Source organism: Antrostomus carolinensis, unplaced genomic scaffold, assembly GCF_000700745.2.
Source record: "Antrostomus carolinensis isolate BGI_N321 unplaced genomic scaffold, ASM70074v2 scaffold29263, whole genome shotgun sequence".
NCBI classification, from domain to species: Eukaryota; Metazoa; Chordata; class Aves; order Caprimulgiformes; family Caprimulgidae; genus Antrostomus; species Antrostomus carolinensis.
The window spans coordinates 5,866-31,397 of record NW_010304936.1 but is presented as its reverse complement, the minus strand read 5'-3'; the positions used below and the strand labels follow the sequence as shown (position 1 = coordinate 31,397).

Sequence of the window (25,532 nt, the reverse complement as noted above, 5' to 3'; positions counted from 1 at the left end):
TTTAACTCTTGTGTTTTGTCTGGTTCCTGGTTTTGCATACAGCGGCCAGTGATTCGCTCAGCTTCCTGAGATCTGCTCTTGAGAAGCAGAGAGAGGTATCAAATTTGGGGCAGCATCATCTCCAAATAAATAATTTTATTTTTTTTTCCTGGCTCTTGAGGTTTAATGGGAACATCAGTGGCTGTCAGTGTGTCTGAAAATGAACAGAATAGTTAGTATTGTAGTTGCTATTTTTCATTGATTGCTCCCTTTAGTCATCTCGAATCGTTATTTTCACATGCAGTGTCCCGCTGCCTTTCTTGCTTCGTTTTAAGGGCAAAATACTTCTTGTTGCTTTCCAGAATGTTTTGCTCAGAGATGGTGGGTAAGGATCAAACATATGATTATGCAGACTAACCATGTGATATGTGAGAAGGAAAAGGTTGCTAATGATTGATCCTTCTCATATGTTTTTTTCCCCAAAGCTGCAATAAAATACAGGCAGTATTTGCTCAGAAAAAGTCAAACCACGGCTCCTTTCCCACGTGTCTGTCCGTGTGACATCACTTTTGCTCTTATATCTCTTATTCTTGTGACTGAAACACCTGGCACGACCACCTGTGATGATGGCATTGTCCTGTAGCATTTTCCAGGCTTTTTTTGGGGGGGTCACTGTGTATTTATTAAACAATAAACGTTAAAAAGACTGTAAAGAGCCAAAAACCCTAAAGAATGCTGGCTTGTTTGTCATCAAACAGCTTCGCAAAGTACATTGTAAAGCTTCTAAACTCTGCTACAAATTCCACTTTTCACCCACACTGAGATGCTAATGATGAAAACCAGGAAAGTAGAACTTGGTAGGTTTAAATTGAGCCATACTGGATATTTTATTAATAAAAGTTATGCATAAAGCCAGAGGAATAGAAACAGAAAATGTGTTATTTTCAGTGAATCAGTTTGCATTGAGTCAGTCAGTCACCTCAGTGTCTTGGCTGTTTGCTGCCTCCTCGTGTTCTATGGTTTTTAACATTATTCTTAGTGGTTTTATGTTTTAGGGGATAGAGGATATAGATTTATTTTGCATGACAAGCTTTCTGACTTCGCTGTTCAAGGTAGCTTCTTGAATTATAATATTCTTCAGTAATTTAGTTGATATTGCTTTATTGTTCTTCTATATCTGGTGCATTCTTCGTCTGATATACTGTAATTTTGTGGAATTGCTACAGGAACTGCAGCTGAAGTACAAAAGCTGAGAAAGATATAAATGGGGAAAAAACCTCCTCTCTTTTCCTCTGTAGTTTCCATACCTGTTCTCATGCTTATTCTCTTTTCTGCCCTGAAAACACAAAACTTAAGTATATTTTGTGTTGTATTTCCCTCTAAATTCAGTACTAAGGGTGCTACATCTGCTGTTGACTTAAAGGAAACTGCTTTTTTAAATAGTCCAAGAAGTCTGCAGCTGAAACATTGATTTTTGTGCTCACCTTCTGCCTTTTTGTGTGGCTGTGGATGTTCTGAAAACTGGAGAACAGGCACCGCTTGGAAGTGGAGTGAGACCAGTTACAAATGCCTCGCTTCATTTGTGGCACGTGTCTCAAGGTGGCATTCGAGCCTCAGTCTCTTCCAGGAGTGTAAAATGGAAGGCTTTCTGGTTTTCTTTTTTTACATAGTTTGCTTTAAGGTCTTTTAAATTCATTCTGGCAGTACCCACAAGGAAAATTTTGATTGTAAGTTACAGGTCAGGTGCCAAATACTTGGGAGCGGGTAGGAAAGTAAAGGGTAATTATTTTCTAAATCTGTGCAGCTCATCTTGAACTGTGGTAGGTTTGTTTTCCAGTTGTTTGTGATTTAGCATGGTGAACGGTGTCTTTTCTGTACCTTTGCACAATATCTTGAATAGAGAGAGTAGGGTAGGTGGCAACTCTTTGGTTGCTTTAAAGGTAAACAAGAACATTTTTGAAAAGATAGTTTGAATCTCAGACTCACATTGTAGCATTATATAGCAACAGCAAGCACAGAGTGAAGGGGAGTTGAAATCAGTGACCCAAGAGCCAACCTTGCTCATTCTGCAGCTTTTTCCAATGGTCTTTTGTCTGAGGAGAGGCCGGGATATCCATTTAAATACACAGGTGACCAAAGAAATTAAAAATCTGCCTCTTAGTATGCCTTTTACCTAGACACTCTGTCTCCTGTAGAGGTGTAAAGACACCTTCAGGCAAACACTACGTTATTGTGGTGTAGTTTTGTGTCAGGAGCTAAGCTATGCTGAATCCAAAAGCTCGTTATTTTATTTACGTTAAAACAAAGCAAAGTCTCTTTCCTTGTAAGGGATGAGATGTTGGCTTCTTCTGAGAAACATTAGAACTTGAGATCTGCACTTGGCTGGTGTCTGTTCTCCTACCTCTCTCCACTGTGAGAACAGAAAGCTTCAGCTCTCAGACAAGTTGCAGGTTTTACTAAAGAGCAGTGTCACCACTGTTGTGATGATTCCAGAGGAGTCATCAGCCAGCCACACGAATTGCTCTGCTGGCCTTTGGTGTGTGCCCTTCTCAGCTGGCCCCTGTTTGGATGAGCTCACAGGCTTTCTGCTGTTGATTCTGCCGTGGTGAGTTCTCTGATTCAGGTAAAACGATCCGTGCAGCAATCTGTGAGGAACAGAGGAAACGAAATGTGTGCAAAGCACAGTATGGCAACATGAAACTTTTGGTTAATCTCAGGCAATATTTTAGCATTTTTAGTATTTTAAGACTGTGCTTTTAGTATTTTAAGACCTCGACTATTTGAGCGTTGATCCGATGAACCTCAGCGGCCGATTCCAGGGTGGTTGTGTAATTGAGCCTTGCTTGCTGCTACGTCACTAATAAACAAAAGCTCCCAGTGGTCTACTGCATTATCCCCTTTCCTGTGCTCTCTTGTGTAATTTCAGGAAGACTTTTGCTCAATGTAAGGTTGGCAAAGTTGGGTTATTCAGGACCTTGTGCTGTTGCAATTCTGTGTTGTGAAACCACTGTAGGGGTTAGGCTAAGCCAGCTGTGCTCCAGGATCAAGCGTGGTGTCTTTTTACACCACGCTACTAAAACGAGGAGTAGGCAAAAGCACGTCATGTTTCTTCGTTAATTGAAGTTAATCTCGGTGGAAGGTGTCAGATTGAAAGACTTTGGAAATAGATGAAATTAACACTTCAATACAGACATGCTCTTCCAAAATAAATTGCTAAATTGATCCATGCCTAGATGATCTCAACAGCTGCTTGTGATCAAAGCCTGCTCTTCTACTCAGACTGTCGTAGTGTGGCAGATGAGTTTGCACTGTTTGAATGAAAACAGTAAAGCCAAAGGGGTATTAAGTGTTTGAAGCTTATTTTTAGTCTGTGTCTCAATATATTTGGTCATTTTCAGATGATCTCTGTGTTATATAGATGGTGCAATATATAGAAATGTTTTATTATGAATTCTTTAAACAAGAGCATCTTTAAACATGAGAACTTTGCCCTACCTTTAAGGTACATGTGAATAATACCAGATAGACACATACAGTGGATAAAACTTCAAAAAATTTCTCAGCTGGTAATTTCCACTGAAAGTCAGTGGATCTTCAAATGTTTTTGGAAAAGGATATCTAAATATCTTACGTGCTTTTGCAAACAAAGCCCATAGTCATAGGTATATTGTTATTCATGAACAACCCACATCCACTCCTCCTCTTGCACGCTGCTTCAGTTGTCCAGCGAAACATGTTTCAGGACCATGAAGCGACTCAGTTGGGAAAGTAATCAGGTTAAAAATAACCCAGAGAGGGGAAAAAAATGTTGTCCTCCTGGCAGATTTTCAGGTCATATTGGTGGCTGTGAAGAGAAGGGTATTGATAGAAATAAAAGCAGGCTTTGCTATTTTTTGGTGCATTGTTCTTGGTTGAGCGAGGAATGCGATGAGCTGTGCTTGTGGATATGCCAGGTCCCTCCGTGCTCTGGCTGCTCTGTTGGAAGCCAGGTTGGGACAGTGCTCCACCAAATGGAAGGCAGAACTTGAGGCTGAAAAAGCACTTGGGTTTGGTCATGCTTGGGAGTATGTAAAGACCCAAGCCTTTGTGATAAGGGTATATTTGGATTTCTGGGAAATTTAATCACCCATTTTTATCACGGCAGTCTGTTTTGAGCTACAGATTCTGAGAATCTGTGCTGTAGAGTTCAAGGTGTGCAGCTGAACTTCACCTTTTGTTCCTTTCTTCCAATGCCTCTCAGTGCCAGTTCCAGCTTTTAAAATCCTCCGTTGGCTCCGATTCTCAGTAGCGATCCAGCCTACGCTGTTCTTCCTGCTTCTTGGAAGTCTTTTATTGTTCCTTACAGCACAGAAGATTCAGCATAGATTTCTAAAATGCTGTATATCCCAGGGTTTTAAAATATCAAGAGTAAGTTCTAACTCTTGTTTTGGGGGGAAGAGGATGTGACTGCAGCGTACAGTGAGCTCTGATAGCAACAAAAGTGATTTTTGCATGAACGCAGGTGAAGGCAGACGTTATCTGAAGAAAGTAAATGGACTTTAAGTTTTAATACAAACCCTTTGTGAGCAGATGTAGTGTATGTTCCAAGGGCCTGTTTTGTGCTGTGTGTAGAAAATGGTGTCTAATGTAAGAATGAAATACTACAAAAGGATTTATTAACTTCCCTTTAGTGAGCTATGGAAATCCGTGCTCTAATAGTAGCGTGCTTCTTCCCAAAATCAAAGCAGGAGCACGAGTGTACGCTGACAGAGGAGTTGTAACTTGCTTGTGCTTTCAGATGCGTTACTTTTTATAACTAGTCAGCAAGTTTCTGAAAAGAAACATTTGAGCATTTTAGCATGAAGTTTTATATAAGTATTTTTATGATTTTTGTTTTTCAGGAGTTTATAAAATATTTAATCTCATTCATGAATCGAACTTCCTTTTTAAGTCATGGATGACAAGGCTTCTGTTGGAAAAATCAGTGTCTCTTCAGACTCGGTATCCACTCTTAACAGTGAAGATTTTGTCTTGGTTTCCAGGCAAGGGGATGAAACACCATCTACAAATAATGGTAGTGATGATGAAAAAACAGGACTGAAGGTAAGAATCAATAACCTGAGTTTGTTCCCTGTTCTTCTAAAGCAAACTAACCGTATTCTTCTAAATCAAGCTAACCGTAGAGAGCTTAAAGAGGGACTTCTTTATTGTGGAAAACTTGACAGAAGGGAGAACTTATTCAAGAACGGATTTTGCCAGTAATCTCTGCATTACTTTTGCTGATGTCAGAGGTGATAATTAGGTTTTGAGTAAGAGCTTTCTCCATCGCTACCTCTGGGGGTTTTTTTCCCCACTTTGCAGAATCTTTCATTAAGTGCTTCGGATGAAACAGACTGACTGTTAAGAACTTGGAACTGTGATTTTATCACAGCTTTTGGATAGAAAGCAATATTAACATACACTTGATTTGACCATATCTGTTAATTCAAATATATATTAAAGTTTTCCCCAATGCGAAATGTTCTCTTTAAGAAATGTAGAAGTGTAGTTATAACTAACAACTTACGGTGAATCCGAGAGTACAAGCCTGTGTGGTAGGCTTGTGTGAATTGGAAGGGCACTGAGATCTTCTCACTTTTAAAAGTGCTGTTCTGAAAAGAGACCCTTGTCACTCTCTTTTTTTTCTTTTTTTTCTTTTTTTTTGGCTGCTTAAAGAAAATCTTTCATCCCAATTTGTATTTCAGCAGTCTTTAAGCAAACTGATGCAAGTGAGGTCGTCACTCTATATTTTAATGTGTTGAAAACTGGATCTTTCCTAGAGTGAGTCAAGTTAATGTGTTCTTTGTGGGTGATGGAAAGAGGCATTCCACCACTACAAGAGACTGAAGTCTACAGTCACATCTATGTCTTCAAAATAATGTCTTTAAACGTGATAAGAAATCCCACGTTCTGCCTGTTGGACTGGGTATTCCTCTTTTCCTGAGCAGCAGTTGTAACAGAGACTTTATTGAATGTCTCTTGATGCTTTTGTTCATCTTGCTTTTACCTCCCACCTGCTTTGGTTGTTTTTCTTGGATTCCTTTGAATCCTGGAGAAGATGTGCCATTATAGTGGCTATTTGCTTTTACCTAAGGACTTCAAGCTAATTCTGTTAGTTAAGAGTCTCGAGATCTTACTTTTGCTTAATCTGGCAAAGTTCACTTACATTTTATTGCTCTTGCAGAAGATTGCCACTTCACATTACAGGGTAGTCTGAAAAATATGAGATTTGTATATGAGGTCATCTTCATAAAGCTTGCAGATGTTTCAGAGAAGAATATCCTTAATCAATTTCAAACTGACTCCTGAAACTTACTTAATTTTCCTCATGTGTTTACTTCCAAAGTGGTTTATAAAATGCTGGCTACACCTATGCTGTTTCTCTTGATGTGGAAAGAAGAACATTAGCGCCGCTGCCTCCTGATTATCAACAATTATAAAATAGAGTTTTACTGTTCCCTGATTTGGCACTGAAAGTCAGAGCTTTGCGAGTCTTAAAGATAAGTTTCTTTTTGAATTTGATGCCAAGACTGAGCACAATCCTTGAACAAAGTGATTCACCTTGAGCCTTTCAGCCTGCTGGCGCTTGTGAGTATGTGCTGCTTGGTTATTGGCTGCGACCTGGGCGGCTGATGGAACATTTCACCTTAGATAAGCAGTCAGTGCACAGGCTGAATTCTCCCAGACAGGGATCTTTCTGTGAACCTCCTTCCTTCTGCTTAAGGAGATGAAAACTTTGAACAGAGGCAAAGGGAAGATTTTTTTTTTAGCTGTTCTTAAGGACAGTCTTTTGGCATTGTTCTACAAGAAAAGAGAGATCCTGCCAGAGAATATGGCTTTGTTCTTGTTATCTTTCTTTTTCAGCTTGCAAATAGTCATTCAGTAGCCAGTTTTACTGTATTATTACACTTTATCTGTGTGCATTGATAAATGAGGCTGTGAAGATTGTGGGAGGTGTGTTAAAAGTACTGTCACCATGATATCTAAAAGTGTTTAAGTAGTATATGGAAAATGAATATTAACAGTACAGCGTGAGAACTGAGGTTATGTATTTTGTAGGAACAAATGAGGAGATGAGTTTTTTCAGGGAGAAGCAATTGCTTTGGCATTTATAACGAAGTTAATTTGTTTATATATGTCAAAACTCATTTGCTTTGACGTGTCCACTAAAAAAAAAAGAGCAGAAAATAAGTTCAGGTTCATATTTGAGCAGGTATTTTTTCCTGGTGTTGGGTTTCTTTAGAAAAGCAGTTTGAGGATCGTTCATTTGCTAAGCGCAGTCTGAGGATGGTGCTACAAGTTAGGCTGTGAAATTTGTACATCAGGTCTCATTTCAAATCTGTTGGTGTGCTTTATTTTAAGTGCTAGTGCTGTAGACTGAATTAATGCACGTTTTTATTTTTGTTCTTTCCCAAGTCCAGACAGATAAATATTTCTTCTGAGTACAGTCAGAATTTTTCTTCGGTTGGTCCTAATTCATAAATGTGGTTTTGGTTTTTGTCTCTGAAATACATGGTGCAAATAGATTTAAAAAGGAGTTGTCAGTGATTATTTTCCTGAAATATAATTTGCTGGCTGTCTCTGCTTTCTGCTGTTGTTTCTTTGTCTGCTTTTGCCCACTGCCAGTGGGACTGAACTGGGCTGACAACAGCCTTGCTTCTGGAGCACGCTGTAGAACAGGAGGACAAGACCTCTCACAGCAGAGGCCAGCAGCACCTGCGCTGGGAGAAGGAAATAAACTACAGTTCTAATATCCCCCGTGTTGCTGTAAAGGAAGTTTTGAGGGAAGCTACATCCTATTTAAAGGTTAAGTAGAATTAGTTTTCAGTTTTGTGAGAAATTGAGAAAACAATGACTAGGGTAAATGGTTTCTTTCCTCTGTCTCAAGCAAACCTACGTGAAGCATTGGTTAGATCCATCTTGTTTATTCTTCCCTTCTGCCCTTATTTCTGCTGCAGTCCGTCGTGCTGCTTCTTCCTGTTTTCTTGGGTTGCAGCAAAGTTTCAAACATGTTTACATCTTAATGTGCACTGTTCACACGATGTGGGGAATTTATTTGGTTGCATAAGAGACTTTGGTTGACGTGAAGTCAGTCGTCATTTGTCTTTCAGGCTTGTTTCTCGGGCAGCTGGCTTGTTGCACTTGACTGTTAGAGCTCCGAGAACAGCAGAGCTCCTTCAGTCCAGAGTGTGTTTGCCGTGTCTTTTACAGTTCTTTTTTGAGGGTAGTCTGGGCTGAGAAGGAAGGCTTTCTTGGAAGGATTCTTTTAAATTAACTTTTTAAATGAAGATTTTTATGATGAGGTTTGAGAGTATTTACAAGACAGATTTTTCTTTCTTTTTATGTGCCTATTTCCTGTCACACTGTGAACAAGTTGGACTCGTGTTTTACCTATCACTACTATTTTTAGGAACTTTTATTTATTTATTATGGTCTAGTGGAAGGTGTCCCTGCTGATGGCAGGGGCGTTGGAACTGGATGATCTTTAAGGTCCCTTCCAACCCAAACCATTCTATGATTCTATTTTGAAGATCATGTTTTATAGGGCAGTAACTAGATGTAAGTTGTGGGTACTGATTATTTTACCCAATACAGCAGATCCCTGTTAGTACTTTTTTTGTTTGTAATCTTGATTGAGTACAACATTTTTCATGTGCATTTTATATTAATACCATTACAACATTTAATTTTCACTGGCTATGAATTCCTCATATTCCTTTCCCAAACTCAGACTGAAGTCTGTTTAATCACTGTGAGCAAAAGCATTTGAGATGCAGGTTTTTGGCAGAATGGATTTTAACTTCAAGTTTCTTAGAAAACTGGTCCTATAAACTAGAAGTTACTTTAACTTTTTTAATATATAGGCTTTAATGGGATTGGCAGGACATCATAATTGATTATATTTTATTGCAAACCATATAAAACATGTACAGTAAAGCAGCAGGATGCCTCTTCCATCATCATCATCATCATCTTTCTGACAAATGCCTGCAAAGACCTCAATAATAAACTTGATACTGAAGGGGATTATGCTTTTGACAACCAGATGCTTGTGCAAGATTTTTCGTTGCTTCCATGGCGAATCATGCAAATGAATACTAAAATTATTGGGAGGAAAATGCAAATCTGTGGATTCCTGTGACTAGTTCCAGGTTACTGATACTTCTGTGGATGTGCAGCTGAGTGAGGCAGTTACTCCTGGCAGCTGATCCCACATAGCACATGAATGTATTTTAATCCATACTGAAAATTTACTTTCTGTTTAAGAATGAGTTTCAAAAGCATAAACATCTCACAGACTTTGTTGTTCAGATTCTATGGTAAAACAGTCACTAGGTTAGTACTTCCTCCTTCCTCTGTGTTCTGTGTGCTTGCTGGTTTTTTGTTACCTGTGAATTTCACTTTTTGCCTGCTTTCTTCTGAAGAACAGGGATCTGGGACTTTTCCTCTCTTCAAGTAGTTGTATTCTGCTCTATTGTAGAGTAATTCCAGGTCAGAAGTTGCTGTTCTTTGTCAGTATTCTTGTATATTGAAGTTATTTTTCACCAGAAAACCAATATGCAGTTTACACCTTTAATGTGATGTAGATAAGAGGCTGCAGATACAGATAATTATTTTGAGAGTGTAGGTCTGAGTGTGAAAGAGAAGACAGTAAGTAAACTTCATGTTTCTTCCTTTTCCCTCTGAGCTGAGAAGTTTGTCTTTAGGGACGTGATGCAAATGACCATATGTCAGAATTCTGACCTGTTGAGAAACCTCTAATCTCGCTGTAGTTATTCCTGAGACACGCCTGGTGGAAACGCACGTACAGATATTGAAGTGACATCTGATGTTTTCCTCATAGTATATTTAATTCATTGCAAGGCTCATCCGTGTGCATGAAGGTGTTCTGTTGTCTGTCACAGTGTTATTTCAGCAATCAGAAGTGGCATTCAGGTTGATTATTTACTGTTGAAATGTGAGAACTTTGGCCATTGTCTCAGATACTTTCAAGATAATTTAATTTTCTACTATGAGATGCAGTTTTCAGGAATTTGCCTCAATACCGAGATTGTGTTATGGGCAGATTTTTGTCTGCTCTGACCTCCTGTTTTTAACCACTTCCTTTCTTTACTAACTTATTTTAAAGATACATAGAAAAATAAAATTTTCTTTAATAAGATTTCATTTACAATCTTTTTAAGAACCTGGGTTAGTTGCACAATTTGGATTTTATTAGCTTGTATTTAGCCTCTTAAGACAGCAAGGTTACAGTAAGGATGCATATCTGCTCATAGTTGAGCTTTGGTGTTGAGTTTTGGTGCCAAAAAGAATAACCAGCAGCAGCTGAAGTGTTTGAATCAGATACCTTTCTCGGGCTGCCATCTCTTAAAACACTTCTGTGAACTCCATTTCCATGCTTAATTTCCAGACTGTGTAGAGCATCAGTCACTGCCCTGTTAATTGCAGAGGAATGGAAAAAGTTTCCTTAGATACAGTACCTAAGAGTTTCCTGAAATTAATGTCTTCATTCTCTTTCTAGCTTAGGACCTGATTTTGCACAATTCAAGTTACTGCACGTTTTCCTGGTGACTTCAGTGAGTGCAAAGTCAGGCTGTAGAGGAGTGTTAGGAAATAAAACAACACTAGCTCTTCTTCTCAGCGTGATGGCATAATCCTGTTCCACATCTCTTCCTGTGATACCTTGCTGAACCATGAACCATGTAGCATATTTAATTCTCTTTGACCCTTTGTGGTACTATTCTGAGAACTATTGTAGAGTGCTATACTGTGGACATCAGTAAGTTTCTTCTGTCATAAACTAGTCTTTGTAGTTGGTGATTAAAGACTAGTTTTAAAGTAGTCTCCTCACTTTTTCCAGTCCTAGAAAATTCCTGCTTTGAGCTTGTTGGTTTGTTAAAGCAGGGAGGATATAATCCAAACTAGGGAGCATTTGCACGTTGCAGTTTGTGTTTACGGTTGTAACTAGGTTAAATTTGTTAGCTGCTGCTTTGGTTGGCAGTAGAAGCCATATGAATGACCCTGTGCCTGAGGGGTGTTACTTTTCATTTGAACAGTCTTTTTTTTTTGTGTCCCAACTCTGTTTGTGGCTCTTAGATTGTGGGGAATGGAAGCGAACAGCAGCTGCAGAGGGAACTTGAAGATGTGCTGATGGACCCACCCATTGAAGATCAGTCAAGTGACCGGGACCATGGAGAAGAAGTTAGGACTGATGGAGATGGGGAAGAACCTGTTGTCCTTGAAGCTTCTGCATCCTCTACCATTAACCCAGTGTCGGTGGCAGGACTCCAGAAACCAGAAATGAGTTTGCCAGTGAAACCATCCCAAGGAGGTTAGAAAAAAGTGGGGGATGCCTGATGGAATGTTATGAACTGGCTTTATGTGGGGAAAAGAAGGAGAATTTAGGTACAGGTGTGTCCACCCACCTTTACCCATTTCTCCCATTATAATCACCTAGTGCAGTAAATACCAGGTTATGGGATGTGAGTTACCCTGTGCTGAACTGTTCTCTCTTCTGAAAACACTTGCTCTGCCAGCCTCGAGATGTGTGCAGAAATAATGTGTTTACTTGCCTGGCTGTATAAAATATTACTCTGTTTAGCTTGTCTATGCATCTTATTGCTGTAATGAGAAAAGAAGCCCTCTGAGTGAGCTGTTGTAGAGCTGGGAGAGCTGAAGTGCATTCTGCCACCAGCAGCTCACTTTCAGGCAGGGTTTTCCCAAAGTATCTTGGCCCGACCTGAGTTTCTGTAGCATGTTCCTTGGTCACTTTTGTTATTCATTTAGTGCTCTGATAATTTGCTTCCATATGCTTTGTCTTGCTTCTCACATTCGACTTTGTGTCTCCCTCTAGACTGTGAGGATTTGAGCCCTTTCACACCCATGACAGATGAGGACAGTGTGGTGTTCAGCAAGCTCACCTACTTAGGCTGTGCCTCTGTGAACGCTCCCCGGAGCGAAGTGGAAGCCCTCAGAATGATGTCCATCTTACGAAGCCAGTGCCAGATTTCTTTAGATGTGACTCTGTCAGTGCCTAATGTCTCTGAAGGAACAGTGAGGTATGAAGCTCACTCAGGTGTATTCTGGGACTTTGTGGATTTAATCTTATTCTGTTTAGCAAAGGAAACAAGCTGCCAGTTTAGCTGGGAGGAGGCAGGAGCTGCTTGGGATTTTGGTTAGTGGAAAAAGTGGGTTTTAAAGAGATCAGAGAAAGTGATGCTTTGATTTTTTTTTTTACCAAATCATTTTATGCTCAAGGATCAGTATGAAATATTATGATGAGCTGAGGTGTCCCAGAAGCCATAGAGGGAGTGGTTATTGATGAACACTTTGGAAATAGCTTGAAAAGTATTTGGTTTTTAGTGCTGGAAGGTGACTGATACACGAGGCTTAACACGGAGAGGCCATCCACTGCTGCATGTTAGTGCAGCTTTTCAAAGGCTAGCTTGAAAAGTATTTGGTTTTTAGTGCTGGAAAGTGACTGATACACGAGGCTTAACAGGGAGAGGCCATCCACTGCTGCATGTGAGTGCAGCTTTTCGAAGGCTGAGCACTGGAAACTGTGGGGAAATTATTGGTGGAAATGTCTGTTGTGTTGTGCTTTGTGCTGTTCAATTTAGATACACTTATTTTGGTCAAGCTTTGCAGTAAATGACAGTCAGGAGCTACTTTCTCTGTGATGTACCTTCTCCAGCAGCTATGAAATTGTTAAAGCTTGCAAGTTAATATCTGTCTGAAATAATTCTTCTAAAGCTGCAAGCTTTGGTTTTTTCCTCTCTCTCTCTTTTAACAGACTTTTAGATCCTCAGACAAACACAGAAATAGCAAATTATCCAATCTATAAAATCCTTTTCTGTGTACGAGGGCATGATGGAACCCCTGAAAGTGATTGCTTTGCTTTCACTGAAAGCCACTACAATGCAGAACTCTTCAGGATTCATGTCTTCCGATGTGAAATCCAAGAGGCTGTAAGTTGAATCTTTTGTCAAATTATAATTATGTGCATGTAAACATTGTTACTGAAAGGAAACTGAAGTATTTCAGGCACTTTAGAAGCAATGTAATTCATGACTTCTAGCTTTTTTCTGCCCCAAGTTAAGACAATTGCAGAAACCCCAGATATGAAATAGTTTTAATAGTTTATCCTTTTAAGAAGTGTAGAAAACCAGTTAATTAGACGCTAAAACTGAATTGTTTTCCTGCAGTTGCTTCTCATTCTGTTATTTAGTGAAAATTCAGGTAGGTTTCAGCTGTTGCATTCTGTGTCCCTGTAGCTTTCTGATCTTTCTTTGGTGTCATCTAAATGCAGGTGAGCCGAATACTGTACAGCTTTGCCACTGCCTTCCGTCGTTCTGCCAAACAAACTCCACTCTCAGCCATTGCCACCCCACAGACTCCAGACAGTGATATTTTCACCTTCTCCGTGTCACTGGAAATCAAAGAAGATGATGGGAAAGGTTATTTCAGGTATAGATTCTTCATTCCTTCATTTTCACTCGGGTTTTCAAAGGAGCTGGGGCTGTGTGAACACTGCAGGAGGCATAAGGGTGCATATTTTCAATAAAGTCTCATGAAAGGAGGCAGAGAAAATTAGAAACTCTGAAAAATTCAGTTTTTTAAATAATTTTGCTGATCCCAAAAGATAAGTTACTCTTCAGAGAAGTATTCAGCCACATCTGTCTGCCACAAGACACATTTACTTCTAATATGGAGTACAGGGCTATTACTGCTTCACCAGCTGAGAGCTTGATGATCAAGATCTCAAACTTGTTCCCACATTGCTATTCCAGAACTAAATAAAGATGTGGTTGTCTGTAATGTGTTTTTTGTCTCTGGAAGTATGGCTCTGTCTGCAACCTGATGTCAGAAAACAACCATACAATAATGAATAATGAAAATCAGCAAGTGTCTAGAATTCCATGTAATAATATTATGTAGAACCCTTTCTTAACTAGTTGTTTACTTCAAGTCAGAGTAAAGATGTTCATGTAAAGGCAGAAGGTTTAAATAGATAGGTACATGAAGACCTATCTATTAGGCTTGTTTTGCCACTCCTTCTAACTAGTTATGTTTTCTGATCCAGTTCTCAAAATTTAATTTAGTTTTTCCTAATTTTTTTTTTCCTGAGCCAGACATTAGCAAGTGGTGGTGTAGGGTGAAGGTGACAGAGCAGCTTTTCACATTCTTGCTGTTTTCATATTAAGTCTAATGGTGGATAAACTTGGTTTCTAAAAAACCCTTTTTTAGTTTATGCTAAGAAGTTTTCTTTCTGCTTAGCCTATGCACAGTACCCTTAGATGTTTTATGTAACCATTTATAGTGTTCTGTAATTACCAAAGTGTCTTTATTTCAGTACAGCATGTCTGCCAAATACTCTGACTTGTTGAGCACGTTGGCTCCTAGCCACAGCTTCAGAGATGTTTCTCTTCTTGGATTTACATCCAGCTCAAGTCTTATTTATCAAATAAATAAATAAATAAGTCCCATTTAATAATCCAGTATTTATTCAGCACTCCAAAAGACTGCTCAAGTGTTGAAACTGAAAAGTGATTTAGCTCGGGGCTTGAGCCTGAAAGATGCTGAGGGTTCTTGGGCTGGGGTTCAGCATCAGCTGCTGGGGTGCAGGGCGGATGGAAGCATGGCTGCAGCACACAGTGGTGCCCCAGGGGAAGTTCAGTCTTGCTGGCTTGGTACCAATGTCAGCGTAGCCACAGCAGGGCAGGTGGTGTCAGCCAGCCTAGGGTTTGATGCTTACGTGGTTTCCAGGAGTTGTGCTGCTAAGAGCTGTTTCAGTCCTAACCAGCTTGGGAGTGTCAGCACGGGCTGTAGACTGAACCTCAGCCTTTGCTGTGGAGATGTATCTAAAGATCTTTTCAGCCACAAAAAATACAGTTGCATTAAGGGTGGAACAGGGCATTTGTTTAAGAGCTAGGTACCTGCTCTATAGAAGGTGCAGAAAAGTGGATTTTTGCCTCCAGCTAAGCAGAGTCCTGCCTACGTTGGATGTACTGTGCGGGTTTTAGTTCAGATAACAAACTTTATCAGTTTAGCACTAATCCTCCTGTGACCCTTGGCCTGCAGACCCATACTCACCTGGAAGTTGAGAGAACACTTTCCACATACTCAGTCTCTGATCTCAATCTTTAATGGACTTGAACCTGTCTTGCCTCATCTACCTTCACTTGTCACCCTGGGTCACTAGAGGTGCACATCTGTCACGCCAGTTAAATGAGGTCTGAGTGCACGTCCTGCCTCTAAGTATGTAAATCCACTGTCCTGGCCCCAGAGATAAAACTCCTGCTGACAGTTAAAGGCAGCCTGGCATTCCCTGGCCAGGGTAAGCACCTGCTGTCAGAAAATAAACCCTGATTTTATTGGAGGTGTTAAATACTCCACAGTCTGTTTTGCAACACCTGAGGGTAACAATGCGTAGTTTGAAAGTCTGAAATATAATAAGGATTATTTTTATATCCAAGGGAAACGTGAATGTGTGATTGACTTAAAAAGAAAGTCAAAGCCCAGCAGTCTCAATTTGTCCAGTATTTAGTGGAACTGTGCTGCTCAACAGGGAATATTGATGCTAAAACTTTAGTATGTGTATTGGCATGAAAGTATCATTTTAGTTTCTTATATGGAATTTCTTAACAGATAAGATTTGCGTGTTATATGGGGAATCAGTATTATTCTTGAAATGCTGCTGGAAGTCTCACAACATTAAGCCACGCAGTATAAAACCCCAGTTTTTATTTTGAAAACAAAGTGTCCTTGGTTTTCACCTAATGATGATAAAATAACATGACCTAAATATATTGCCATTTCTTTCATGTTGCCGATTGCAGTGTGCAAGGAAGAAAGGTCTTGAGTGCTTTTGTGTAAGAAGCTGGCTTCACCAGGTGTCTGATGCTGGTTTTGATACGTGTAAGGAGTACAGATAAATGATACTCTGAGTGTTTTTTTCCCCTTTCCTGATAAATAACAGTGCGGTTCCCAAAGACAAGGACAGACAATGCTTTAAACTCCGCCAAGGAATTGATAAGAAGATAGTGATTTATGTCCAGCAGACAACTAATAAAGAACTTGCTATTGAGAGGTAATTTCATTGATTTTTTAAAAAATTCTTTATCTATTTGATGTTTTGTGCTCTTTCCTCTTGAGGCAGCAGATTAGTGATCGTTCTATGAATACTCAGTTTATGCAATTTAACACCACACCTCTCCTGAGTGGGATTGTGCAGAAAATCAGATTGGTTTGATGGAGTTTAGGGCTGTTTATACTGCAGAGGAGAGATGGAGACACAGCTTCTGCCAGCCTTTGCAGTCTGAAAAGGAATGCAGGACAGTCTGGTAAACCAGGGGATGAAGTGGAATACACCTGTGTGGGCCAAAAGCCTGTGCAAAATGAAACCATAAAAGACAGGTCCTTGCACTTCATCTGGAATTTCCTGATTCTTGTCTGTATCAAAGGGTAAACTCTATGCAAATGTATCTCAAAAAAAATCAAAGAAGGGAAGAAGAACGCAGGCCAAGCTGTCCTGGGGGATAGGGAACCCTTGTTAGCAGTGTCTCTTTTACGCTGTTCTTGCAAACAGAGATAATTGAACAACTTCCCAGGCTACTGTAGGCAGAGTAAAATCATACTGTAAATATGCTTATGAAGTCTTGCTCAACATTTTTAATATGGGCTTGACATTGTTTTGCTTAACATGCTTGACGCTGCTTTCAAATGTCAAGGTTTGTTGACATTTGTTATTGGATTCATGGGCTGCTTGGGATATATGACAGGGAATATTTAGATAAGGAATGTTAATGGTTTGTTTATGAGAAAGTCTAATTTTTGCAGTTTAATTTTTTGCCTGGCTTTGCAGATGTTTTGGCCTTCTCCTGAGCCGTGGGAAAGATGTTCGGAGTGGTGACATGCACCTTTTAGATTTGGTAAGGGTCTTTTATTAGCAAAATTCAATAATATTTTTTATTATTATGATTATAATATTATATATTGTGCATGATCTCAGGATAGACAGAAAATGGATTGTTATACACACTTGATGAGACTCCATAGTATTGAGATTTATTTTATTTAAATAAAAATACATAAACTTACCTTGTTTCCAGGAGTCCATGGGTAAAAGTTCTGATGGGAAATCATATGTGATCACTGGGAGCTGGAATCAAAAATCTCCACACTTCCAATTTGTAAATGAAGAAACACCAAAAGGTATGAAAACTTTGCCAGATGTTATCCTGAGTCAGGGCAAATGACTTACATAGTGGCCATTGGATCAATTATCTTTTCTTTAAGATGAATCCTGCAAAAATACTTTCTTCATAGTATGGGCTGTATTCTCTGAAAGCAGGATACCAGATGTAACATAAAAATCTAAACAAAGTAGAAGGCTAGAAGAAAACTCCTGTAAGAACTGTATCCCAGCAGGAGGCTGTGTAGGTGTGGGGATGGGATGGGGATGCCTTGTGCACCCTTAGAGCTTCTCAAAAGCTTGTTAGAGCTTCTCAAAAATCCCACTGAGAATTGCACTAAGTGACTGCTGCAGATTTCTTCTTTGCTGAGTTTCTGTGCTCCACTCAGATTTTTCTGAATCCAAGTTTTTAATTAAAAAAGGATCCCTGTACTTATGAAAATGAAAGAAAACCCTTCCCAACTGTAACTGGAAAATAGCTGATACTGCATTTGCTCTCTTGAGTCCTGAAACAGATCTGGCATTGCTTCTTTAAGATGTCAGCTAAATTATCATCTTTTCAGTCTCATTGTCACAGCTGCATGCCAAAGGTGGGGGAAGTTAATGGGAATTGACTGAGCAAAGTCATAAAAGTCAGCTGCTGGGTACAGCTGGGTACAATCTGCTGCTAAATTGAATGTCAGCCCACCTAAAGGACACAATTTATCATTCAGTACCAGAAGAGATCTCATAGGTCACTGAGTCTGGCTGTCTCCTTGTGGAGCATCGTACTGAAATAGTCAGTTTTCTGAATCTCACAGCTGAGATGGTCTTAAATGCTGCCTTTAATATGGTGGGGAAAACCTATAAAAACACAAAAGAACTCAAATGAAATTAGGCTGGATGGCAAGAAATCTGCTCTGTGGGGTGAAGTGTACAGATCCCTTATAATATTTAATGAAGATTTTTGATACAGTTCAGTGGGATTTGAAAAAGCAAAGTTTTTATTCTCTTTAACAAGATAATTTTCTTGGCTTGAAGACTGAAGTTTCCATACTCTTCAGTGAATAGTTCATAATCATCTTATTTTCCTGTTTTGAAAAGATTAGGTTTTTGAGATGTTAAATTAGGAGAAAAATGAATTCTGCAAGAAAGTTTCTTTTGTTCTTTCACGTTACTAGGAAAGAGATTATGGAATTTATTGTTTGAAATATTTATTTTAATACTATCACTTTGTTTTTTCTCTCTAGATAAAATATTGTTCATGACTACTGCTGTGGATTTGGTGATAACTGAGGTTCAGGAACCTGTTCGATTCATTCTAGAGACTAAAGTCAGAGTTTGTTCACCGAACGAGAGATTGTTCTGGCCCTTCAGCAAACGTAGCTCTACTGAAAATTTTTTCCTAAAATTGAAACAGGTAACAGTTAATTCGGGATTTGGGCAAGGTTGTTTTTCAGATGTAACCATGGTATGATCATTTATGTTGTTTGGAGACTTGAGAGGTAGGTTTATGGTATAATGCAGAATAAATACAAATGCATTGGAGGTAATTGGCAGATCAGATTATTAGCACCTATTGGCAGATCAGAATTTCACTATGGTTGTTTCTCCCTTTGATTGGTATTTTCTTCAAAATTTAAGGTGGAAAAATTCTTCATGGGTGAGATCAGTCTTTTTATTTAAGATATTTTTGAGGTGGAGCATGGAGATGTAGAACAGTTAAGGCTGTTGGGCTATAAATATTCCACAGCCTCCCAAAGGTGCCTTTTCTGTTTGGCAGTAGAAAGGAAGCTTATCTTACTTTACTAATTCTGTATCTTTTGTCTTACCAAATTCACAAGCATTGTGACTTATCTTGGCTCATTCTCTTTTTTCCACAAGCACTGTCAGGTTATCCAACTTCCAGTGTTTACTAGTGGAAGATTATCAAAATTCATAGTGGAAGCAACAAATATAGAATGTACTGCCTGATAAGCATTGGAAGGGAAACCTGTTTCTGTGGAGGCATGATTAGGCTGTTAAAAATACAGCTGTGTAGAATTGGCTTATCTTGCTTTGGCAGTGTTTCTTCATTCGGAAATAGTGAAAGCAGAGGGATTTTATTTGCTCAGATTACATTTAGTGATTTAGTCATTTTTAGTTTTAATGCATTTCTCTTCATTTTTAATACTCCAAAGAATAAAATTGAGCACTGGGAGCTTAATGTAGAGTATAATTATAAATCTTATTTCCCCCTTTTCTTCACCTTTCCTTTTCTCCTCTCTGTTTTTATTCATTTATGAAAAAAAGTTCTAAATCATTAGACTGTACTAAAATTTTAGAACCACTTCACAGAGAAAAATCTTCCTTTAAAGAAACAGAAGGTATCAAAGCATTGAAAATCAGGGAGAAAACAGAGCTGTGTAATAGACTTTGGGACTCAACAATTTGTGTTCCTGCAGCAATGCATACACAGATATATGACTTGGAAGCACCACTAAAGACAGTTGCAGTGGTGGGAAAATAAATATGAACAATTTTTTTTAAAACTCTTCTTTTGCTGACATCAGTATCCCCAGAAAGTTAAAGAAAGAAATTAAGACATCATTTTAAAGGTTTTGCTTTTAATTTTCCACTAATCTCTAAATGAAGGCAGATTTGCTGCATTTAACGACCCTTTTTCTCTTAAACCATTTGTTGAATGGATGCATTTACAGCTTTAAAAATCCATGTATTTGTGTCCAGTCCACTTAGGGTTGAAAAGATGAGCTAGCCATGCGTGGCAGACCTGGATGACACTTGTGCTCTCTCTGTGGCAGATACTCATGTCTTTTGAGTGCAGCTTGTTCTAGGGCATTAGGGACAGAAGCACTTGCAGGTTCGCATGATGCATTGTGTGCTGCAAAGAATGTGATGAAAATTGTTTCTCAGCTCTCCTGTTCCAGGAAGAGAAGGCAGAGCCTTATGAAGTAATCTGGATACTCATTTTATCAGTAACTTTTCTCAGTAAAATGAAACTTCTTGTTTCCTAGATAAAGCAAAAGGACAGAAAGAATAACTCGGACACGTTATATGAAGTCGTGTGCCTAGAAAGTGAATCGGAAAGGGAGAGAAGAAAAACTACAGCAAGCCCCTCTCTTCGTCTGCCCCAGTCTGGGTCACAGGGCTCGATGATTCCTTCTCCTCCAGAGGATGATGAAGAGGAAGGTAAGCAGTGGATCGTATGCTTTGTATACTTCAAAAGAAAGGGCATTTGGTAAACAACATCATTACAAAACATGTGAAATCTTTTCCAGTCAGAATGTGGCCTACCGATGTGTTGGTTTTTTTGGATTTTTTTGTGTGTTTTTTGTTTTTGTTTGGGTTGGTTTTTTGTTTTTTTTTCTTTAATGCTGTGAGTATTCAATAACCAGTACCCCTGCATTCCTGGATCAGACTCTCCCTTGTCTGACACTTCCGTGTCTATGCTTTTCTCAGCCCAGGCCTCATGAAGCCTTCAGTGTGATATATTTGGAACAACGTGAAAAGAGGCTGCTAAAAATTTGGGATTATTATGTAGCTTCTGCCCCTCCCCAAGCAGCTGTGAACAGATTTGAGAGTAAAAATGAGAAGCTGATATTATTTGGAGATATAAGCAAGCAGCATGTTTTAGTGAAGGGGCGAGCGTAGACATCTGTAATAGGTAAAACTGTACCAGGACCTGCCCCTGCCCAGCTTGAACCTTGATGCATTTTCAAGATCTTTTTTCAGCTTTTTAAAAATGCTCTTAAACCAAAATATGGGCTAGTTCTGAGTATATAAACACCTGACATTACAGCTCTGAGCTGAAATGTAGAGGACTTGAGTTTCTGCTTTTTCACTTGTTCTGCTGGCCTCCTATGTGGCCTTGGGTCAATTGTTTCACTTCTGTGCTTTAATTTCCCCTTTTTTTTGGGGGGGAGGAGGGGAAAGTTGGTTTAAGAATTAACTCCTTTGCAAAGTGTTATTCATTATCAGTCTTTAACCACTTTGCTAAACCACAATGGTATTGTTTTCTAGACTAGGAACTTTCTATATATGTTTCATTTACAGTTGATATGACTTGCAGCATTGCAAGAGTTTGCTGCCAAGTTCAGGTATCAGTTGAGAAAGCATAGGTTTAATGAAAAAGCATGTATTTCCTCAATAATGCAAAAACCAATGTAGTTTTTATATATGATACTTGTTGTGAGTGTTTAAAAATATCTGGGAGTACATCAGTTAGTATTTGTTTCAAAAAGAGTTACTGTGATTATGCTAATCCTCCCCCTCCACCACATTTTTGAACGCATTTCATTCAAAAAGCTGTTTAATTTAAGCCAAGGAAGTTACCAAAAAGTCCTGGCTTTCAAAGTAAGAGTACAAAACAGTTAAAATAAAATACCTCGTGGACTTTCATGGATCTGCAACAGCGTGGCAAGTCTGCAGCTGCTCAGTGGAACCACATTGATTTTATTGTCTTTGCTTTTACGGTATTGTAGCTTTTCACATACAGAAAGTTGTGCTCTTTGAGAATTTTTGTTGTAGAAAAATAGAATTACTTCAGTGGGAAGGGACCTTTGGGGGTCTCTAAATGTGCCTTCCACTCAGTGTGAATCCATCCAGAGTTTGTTCAAGGCCTTGTCCTGTTGTGTTTTGAACAATGATAAAGTTTCCACAGCCTCTCTGGGCCCTTGCATCAGTTTGGCCAACCTCCTGGTAAAATTTTTTCCTGATTTTTTTTTTTTTTTTTTTTAAAGCAGAATTTCATGTGTTGCTGCTTGTCTTTGTCTCTTGTCACATCACTGGGTGCCTCTGAGAAGAGTCTACTTCTGCCTTCTCTGTGTTGAGCGCGTGAGCACTGCACCCACAACTGAGGAGCAGTTCTTGCCACACACTGATTGAGTTGGGAGAGCAGCATTTCCATCTGTAAAGGTAGAGTAATGGCTGTTGATCTCACAGCATCTCTGTTCTGTTGGCAGACAACGACGAACCACTCTTAAGTGGTTCTGGAGACGTTTCCAAAGAGTGTGCAGAAAAAATTCTTGAGACGTGGGGAGAGCTGCTGTCCAAATGGTAAGTGGCAAAATCACATTCTGAAAATTACAACTCTGAATATTCTCAGGCTGTTTCCTCCTTCTGCTCAGAGCTTTTGTTATTTCCAGAAGCCAATTGAGATGAGATTAGTATGGATTTAGTCCTCTTTCATCCCCACGTTCCCTGGCTTTGTGTTTGCTAATTTCTTCAGAAGGTGTTTTAAGTATTTTAATTTTCGAGTGCACGCTTAAATACCGTATAGAAATTCAATTATGCTGTATCTTTAGGTGGTTCTCTCTTAAAAATAAGTGTTTTACTTACCTGTGAATTTCATTGGGATTTTGTTAAAGAAAACACTAAACTAAGTAGTATAAAGAAAATGTAGCTCTTCCTTTGTCTTTGTTTTGCAGAGATCACTTCCATTCCTCTTTGTAATTCTGATGTAGCTCACAGCCAGTTTTTCCTGCAGCTGTCATGTGTTGGTAACTGTAGCTGAAGAATATGGGAGATTTGTACTTGGATAGCAAAGATGCTTTTCCTCCCTCATCTAAAGGAAGATGGCTCCAGAGCTTGCCAAGAAAGAAGTACATGAGCTCTTCTGGTTTTTTTTTCCTAGAAAATGCCAATTTACAAGAAGAGTGTTTCTTGCCAGCCAAGTTGCTAATGCAACACCTGTCCTCCTTTCAGGAGGATTTTTTATTCATCTTGAAGTAGCCTGAGCAGTTCTAAGAAAGTGATCCTAATTATTGCAAAATTCAGGGTTTTTTTTTTTTCCTTTTTCTTCTTTTTTTCCCCCACAAAGGGGGATGACAGGCACAACATCAGATTGAGCTCAAATGTGCTATATTTTGACTCTGGCTTTAGTTATTGCCTTCTGCTTCCTGAGTGTTACTGAGGAGCAGGGCAAGGGAGTGTACAGCAAATCAAAGGTCTGAATAGAGTATTAGATCTAAGGAGCAGGACAGCAGAGATTAGAGTAAGTCAGGCACTTTAGATGATGTGTGACCTCTTAGCCAGGATTCTTTTTAAGGTCATAACAATTTTGCATTATTTATTTTCTGCAATGACTTAGTACTTATTTGAATAAGTACTTTTACTTCCAGTTTGCTTTTGCACTAATACATTGCACTAATTTGGTAAGAAAGTGGACATCAGAAACGGACACTTTCCTAAGAAGGGGAGGGCTGGGGTGAAATGATACGTGATCCCTTTTCCCTCCCTCTCCTAGACTTGTAGAAACATCTTTAACAGATGAGCTCTGTGCATCTGCTGCTGTGAGAAAGTTTCTTTCAACTTGAATCTTTTTTTGTAATTCTTCCAAGGGCTCAAAGATAATTAAGCCACCTGACTCCCATTGAAAATGTTTTGGCAGCTCTAAGAGGATATGAAGTGCTTCTGTGCTAAATGCTGGCAACAACTTTAATGTGTGTTAAAGGGCTTTCCTTCTTAACTAAAACTGAGTATTTGGAAGTAATGATCCTTGAGCTTTTCATGTAAGAGGATTGAAAATCATAAGAATCAGAGTTCAGGTAGTTTCCTGCTAGTTTTTTAGAAGCTTGTAATTAGATTTGTGTAATAATTAAATATGCATTGGTATTTAGTGATTTATAAATAATATTTGGCTCATATTTCATAAGTGCTGAGTCACACAATTTTCTCATTTCAAAATAGTTTGGAAGAACCTAGTAGTGTGTGGCTTTTAGTCTGCAGCCTTACAGTTCCTGGCTGTGTTCACTGGAATTGCTGTTGTACTTATTCTGGTCTGAGACTAAGGCAAAGCAGTTTTATAGATCTTTACAAAGAATTGGGTATTTTGTGTGTAGCAAGTATTTTATATAAATATTTTAGTGTATTTATATATGATAAAGATATAATAAACACTCCAGAAATGTGTGATATGTGTCTACAGATAATGAATGTCTATAGATATAAATGTAACTATTATATAAATATTATTATAGTTGATTTTGCTGAGAGAAAGCAAAGTGAAGAAGGACACTATGGTGCCAGCTCTGTGCAGTACTTACTGATCTGGAGACTGGTCCACGTTGCTGGTCTCCAGGTTGCTCTGTTGGAACACTGTAGACTGCAGAAAGGCAAGAAGGAGTCCCAGTCTCTGTAAATCTATCATCCACACATCTCTTAGACTGTTAACAAACATTGTTAAATACTAATTTATTGTTAAGAAGATAATGTGATCCATGTGACCTAAGTTCAGTTTTTTGCCTGGCTTTGTCTCTCAGGAGTCTTAATCATTTTACCTAGAAGCTTGTTTTTTAATAACTACAGAAAAAATGTAATTTCTTTGATTTGGGGCCTCTGTCTTTTGGGGATTTTCTGTTCAGTTTTAACTTTCTGGAACTGCATAAATTATATGTTGGTTTAGTTTTTGCAACTTACAGTGCTGTAATTTATGCACTGTCACCCATCTCCCTTGAAAAAACTGTTTAGATGGGACTAGCTTGTACAGTGGAAGCTGCTCAAATGCATGGATGTAGTTAGATAACCATGTAAGATTGGTTTTTATAGCTCTATTTGCCTCCTTCTCTCTCTCCCTCACCTGGAAGGTTGGTTACCTGCCTGCTGGATGTGGGAAGTCTAGAGAGCAGTATCTGCTTCTGCAGACTGATTCTCATTTCGGTGTAGTTTGAGCTTGGAATCTTACACACTATGGTATCTGTCCTCCAGTTCTAATTTTGCTGGAGTGTTTTGGTTCGTTGAGTGGTTTATGTGTTTATATTAATAATTTAAATTTAATGAGAATCAAGGAAATAGTTTGGAAAGTGCTTCTCCAAATCTCTTTTATAACATGAATTTCACTTACTCTGGCAACATATGGACTGTCTCGAAATTCCTGTCTTTTGACATGTTTGATGTTACACATCAGTTGTTGCTCATGTATTCATTTATTTGTGTTTAGATAAGAGTAACAATGTCTTCACCTACACCCAGGCACCTCAATTTGAGCGTGAGGCCAAAGACGTTGTCGGCGTTGGTGAGGAGTGGTGTCCCCGAGGCCCTGAGAGGAGAAGTGTGGCAGTTGCTGGCAGGATGCCATAACAACGATCACCTGGTGGAGAAGTACCGAATCCTCATCACAAAGGTAGGATGCTTTTTTTTCCCATCTTTTTGGCCCCCATATCCTAAGGAATGGAAATACAGAGACTTCCAAGTGTGTATCTTCTTGCTTAAAGGTTCATGAGTGTGTCTGAATATAATGTATCAGCTACTGAGTATAATTCAATCCTCCTTCCAAGAAAAACCCCAGTATGCAGTGCTAGTCATAGAATCATCGAATCCCAGACTGGTTTGGGTTGGGAGGGACCTTAAAGCTCATCCAGTTCCA

General features: G+C 39.0%; 1 protein-coding gene across 1 annotated transcript; it reads left to right on the top strand.

The window, feature by feature from the left end:
- Positions 1 to 4,859: 4,859 nt before the first annotated feature.
- LOC104517901 (rab GTPase-activating protein 1) lies at positions 4,860 to 25,289 on the top strand (the record flags this gene model as incomplete). Its single annotated transcript, XM_010164643.1, has 12 exons — positions 4,860 to 5,061; positions 11,095 to 11,329; positions 11,852 to 12,056; positions 12,791 to 12,965; positions 13,307 to 13,464; positions 15,977 to 16,087; positions 16,862 to 16,928; positions 17,109 to 17,211; positions 18,421 to 18,590; positions 20,185 to 20,359; positions 22,132 to 22,225; positions 25,139 to 25,289. Coding segments are annotated over exons 1-12 (1,794 nt in total), but the record flags the coding sequence as incomplete, so codon positions are not given.
- Between the last annotated feature and the right edge of the window lie 243 nt (positions 25,290 to 25,532).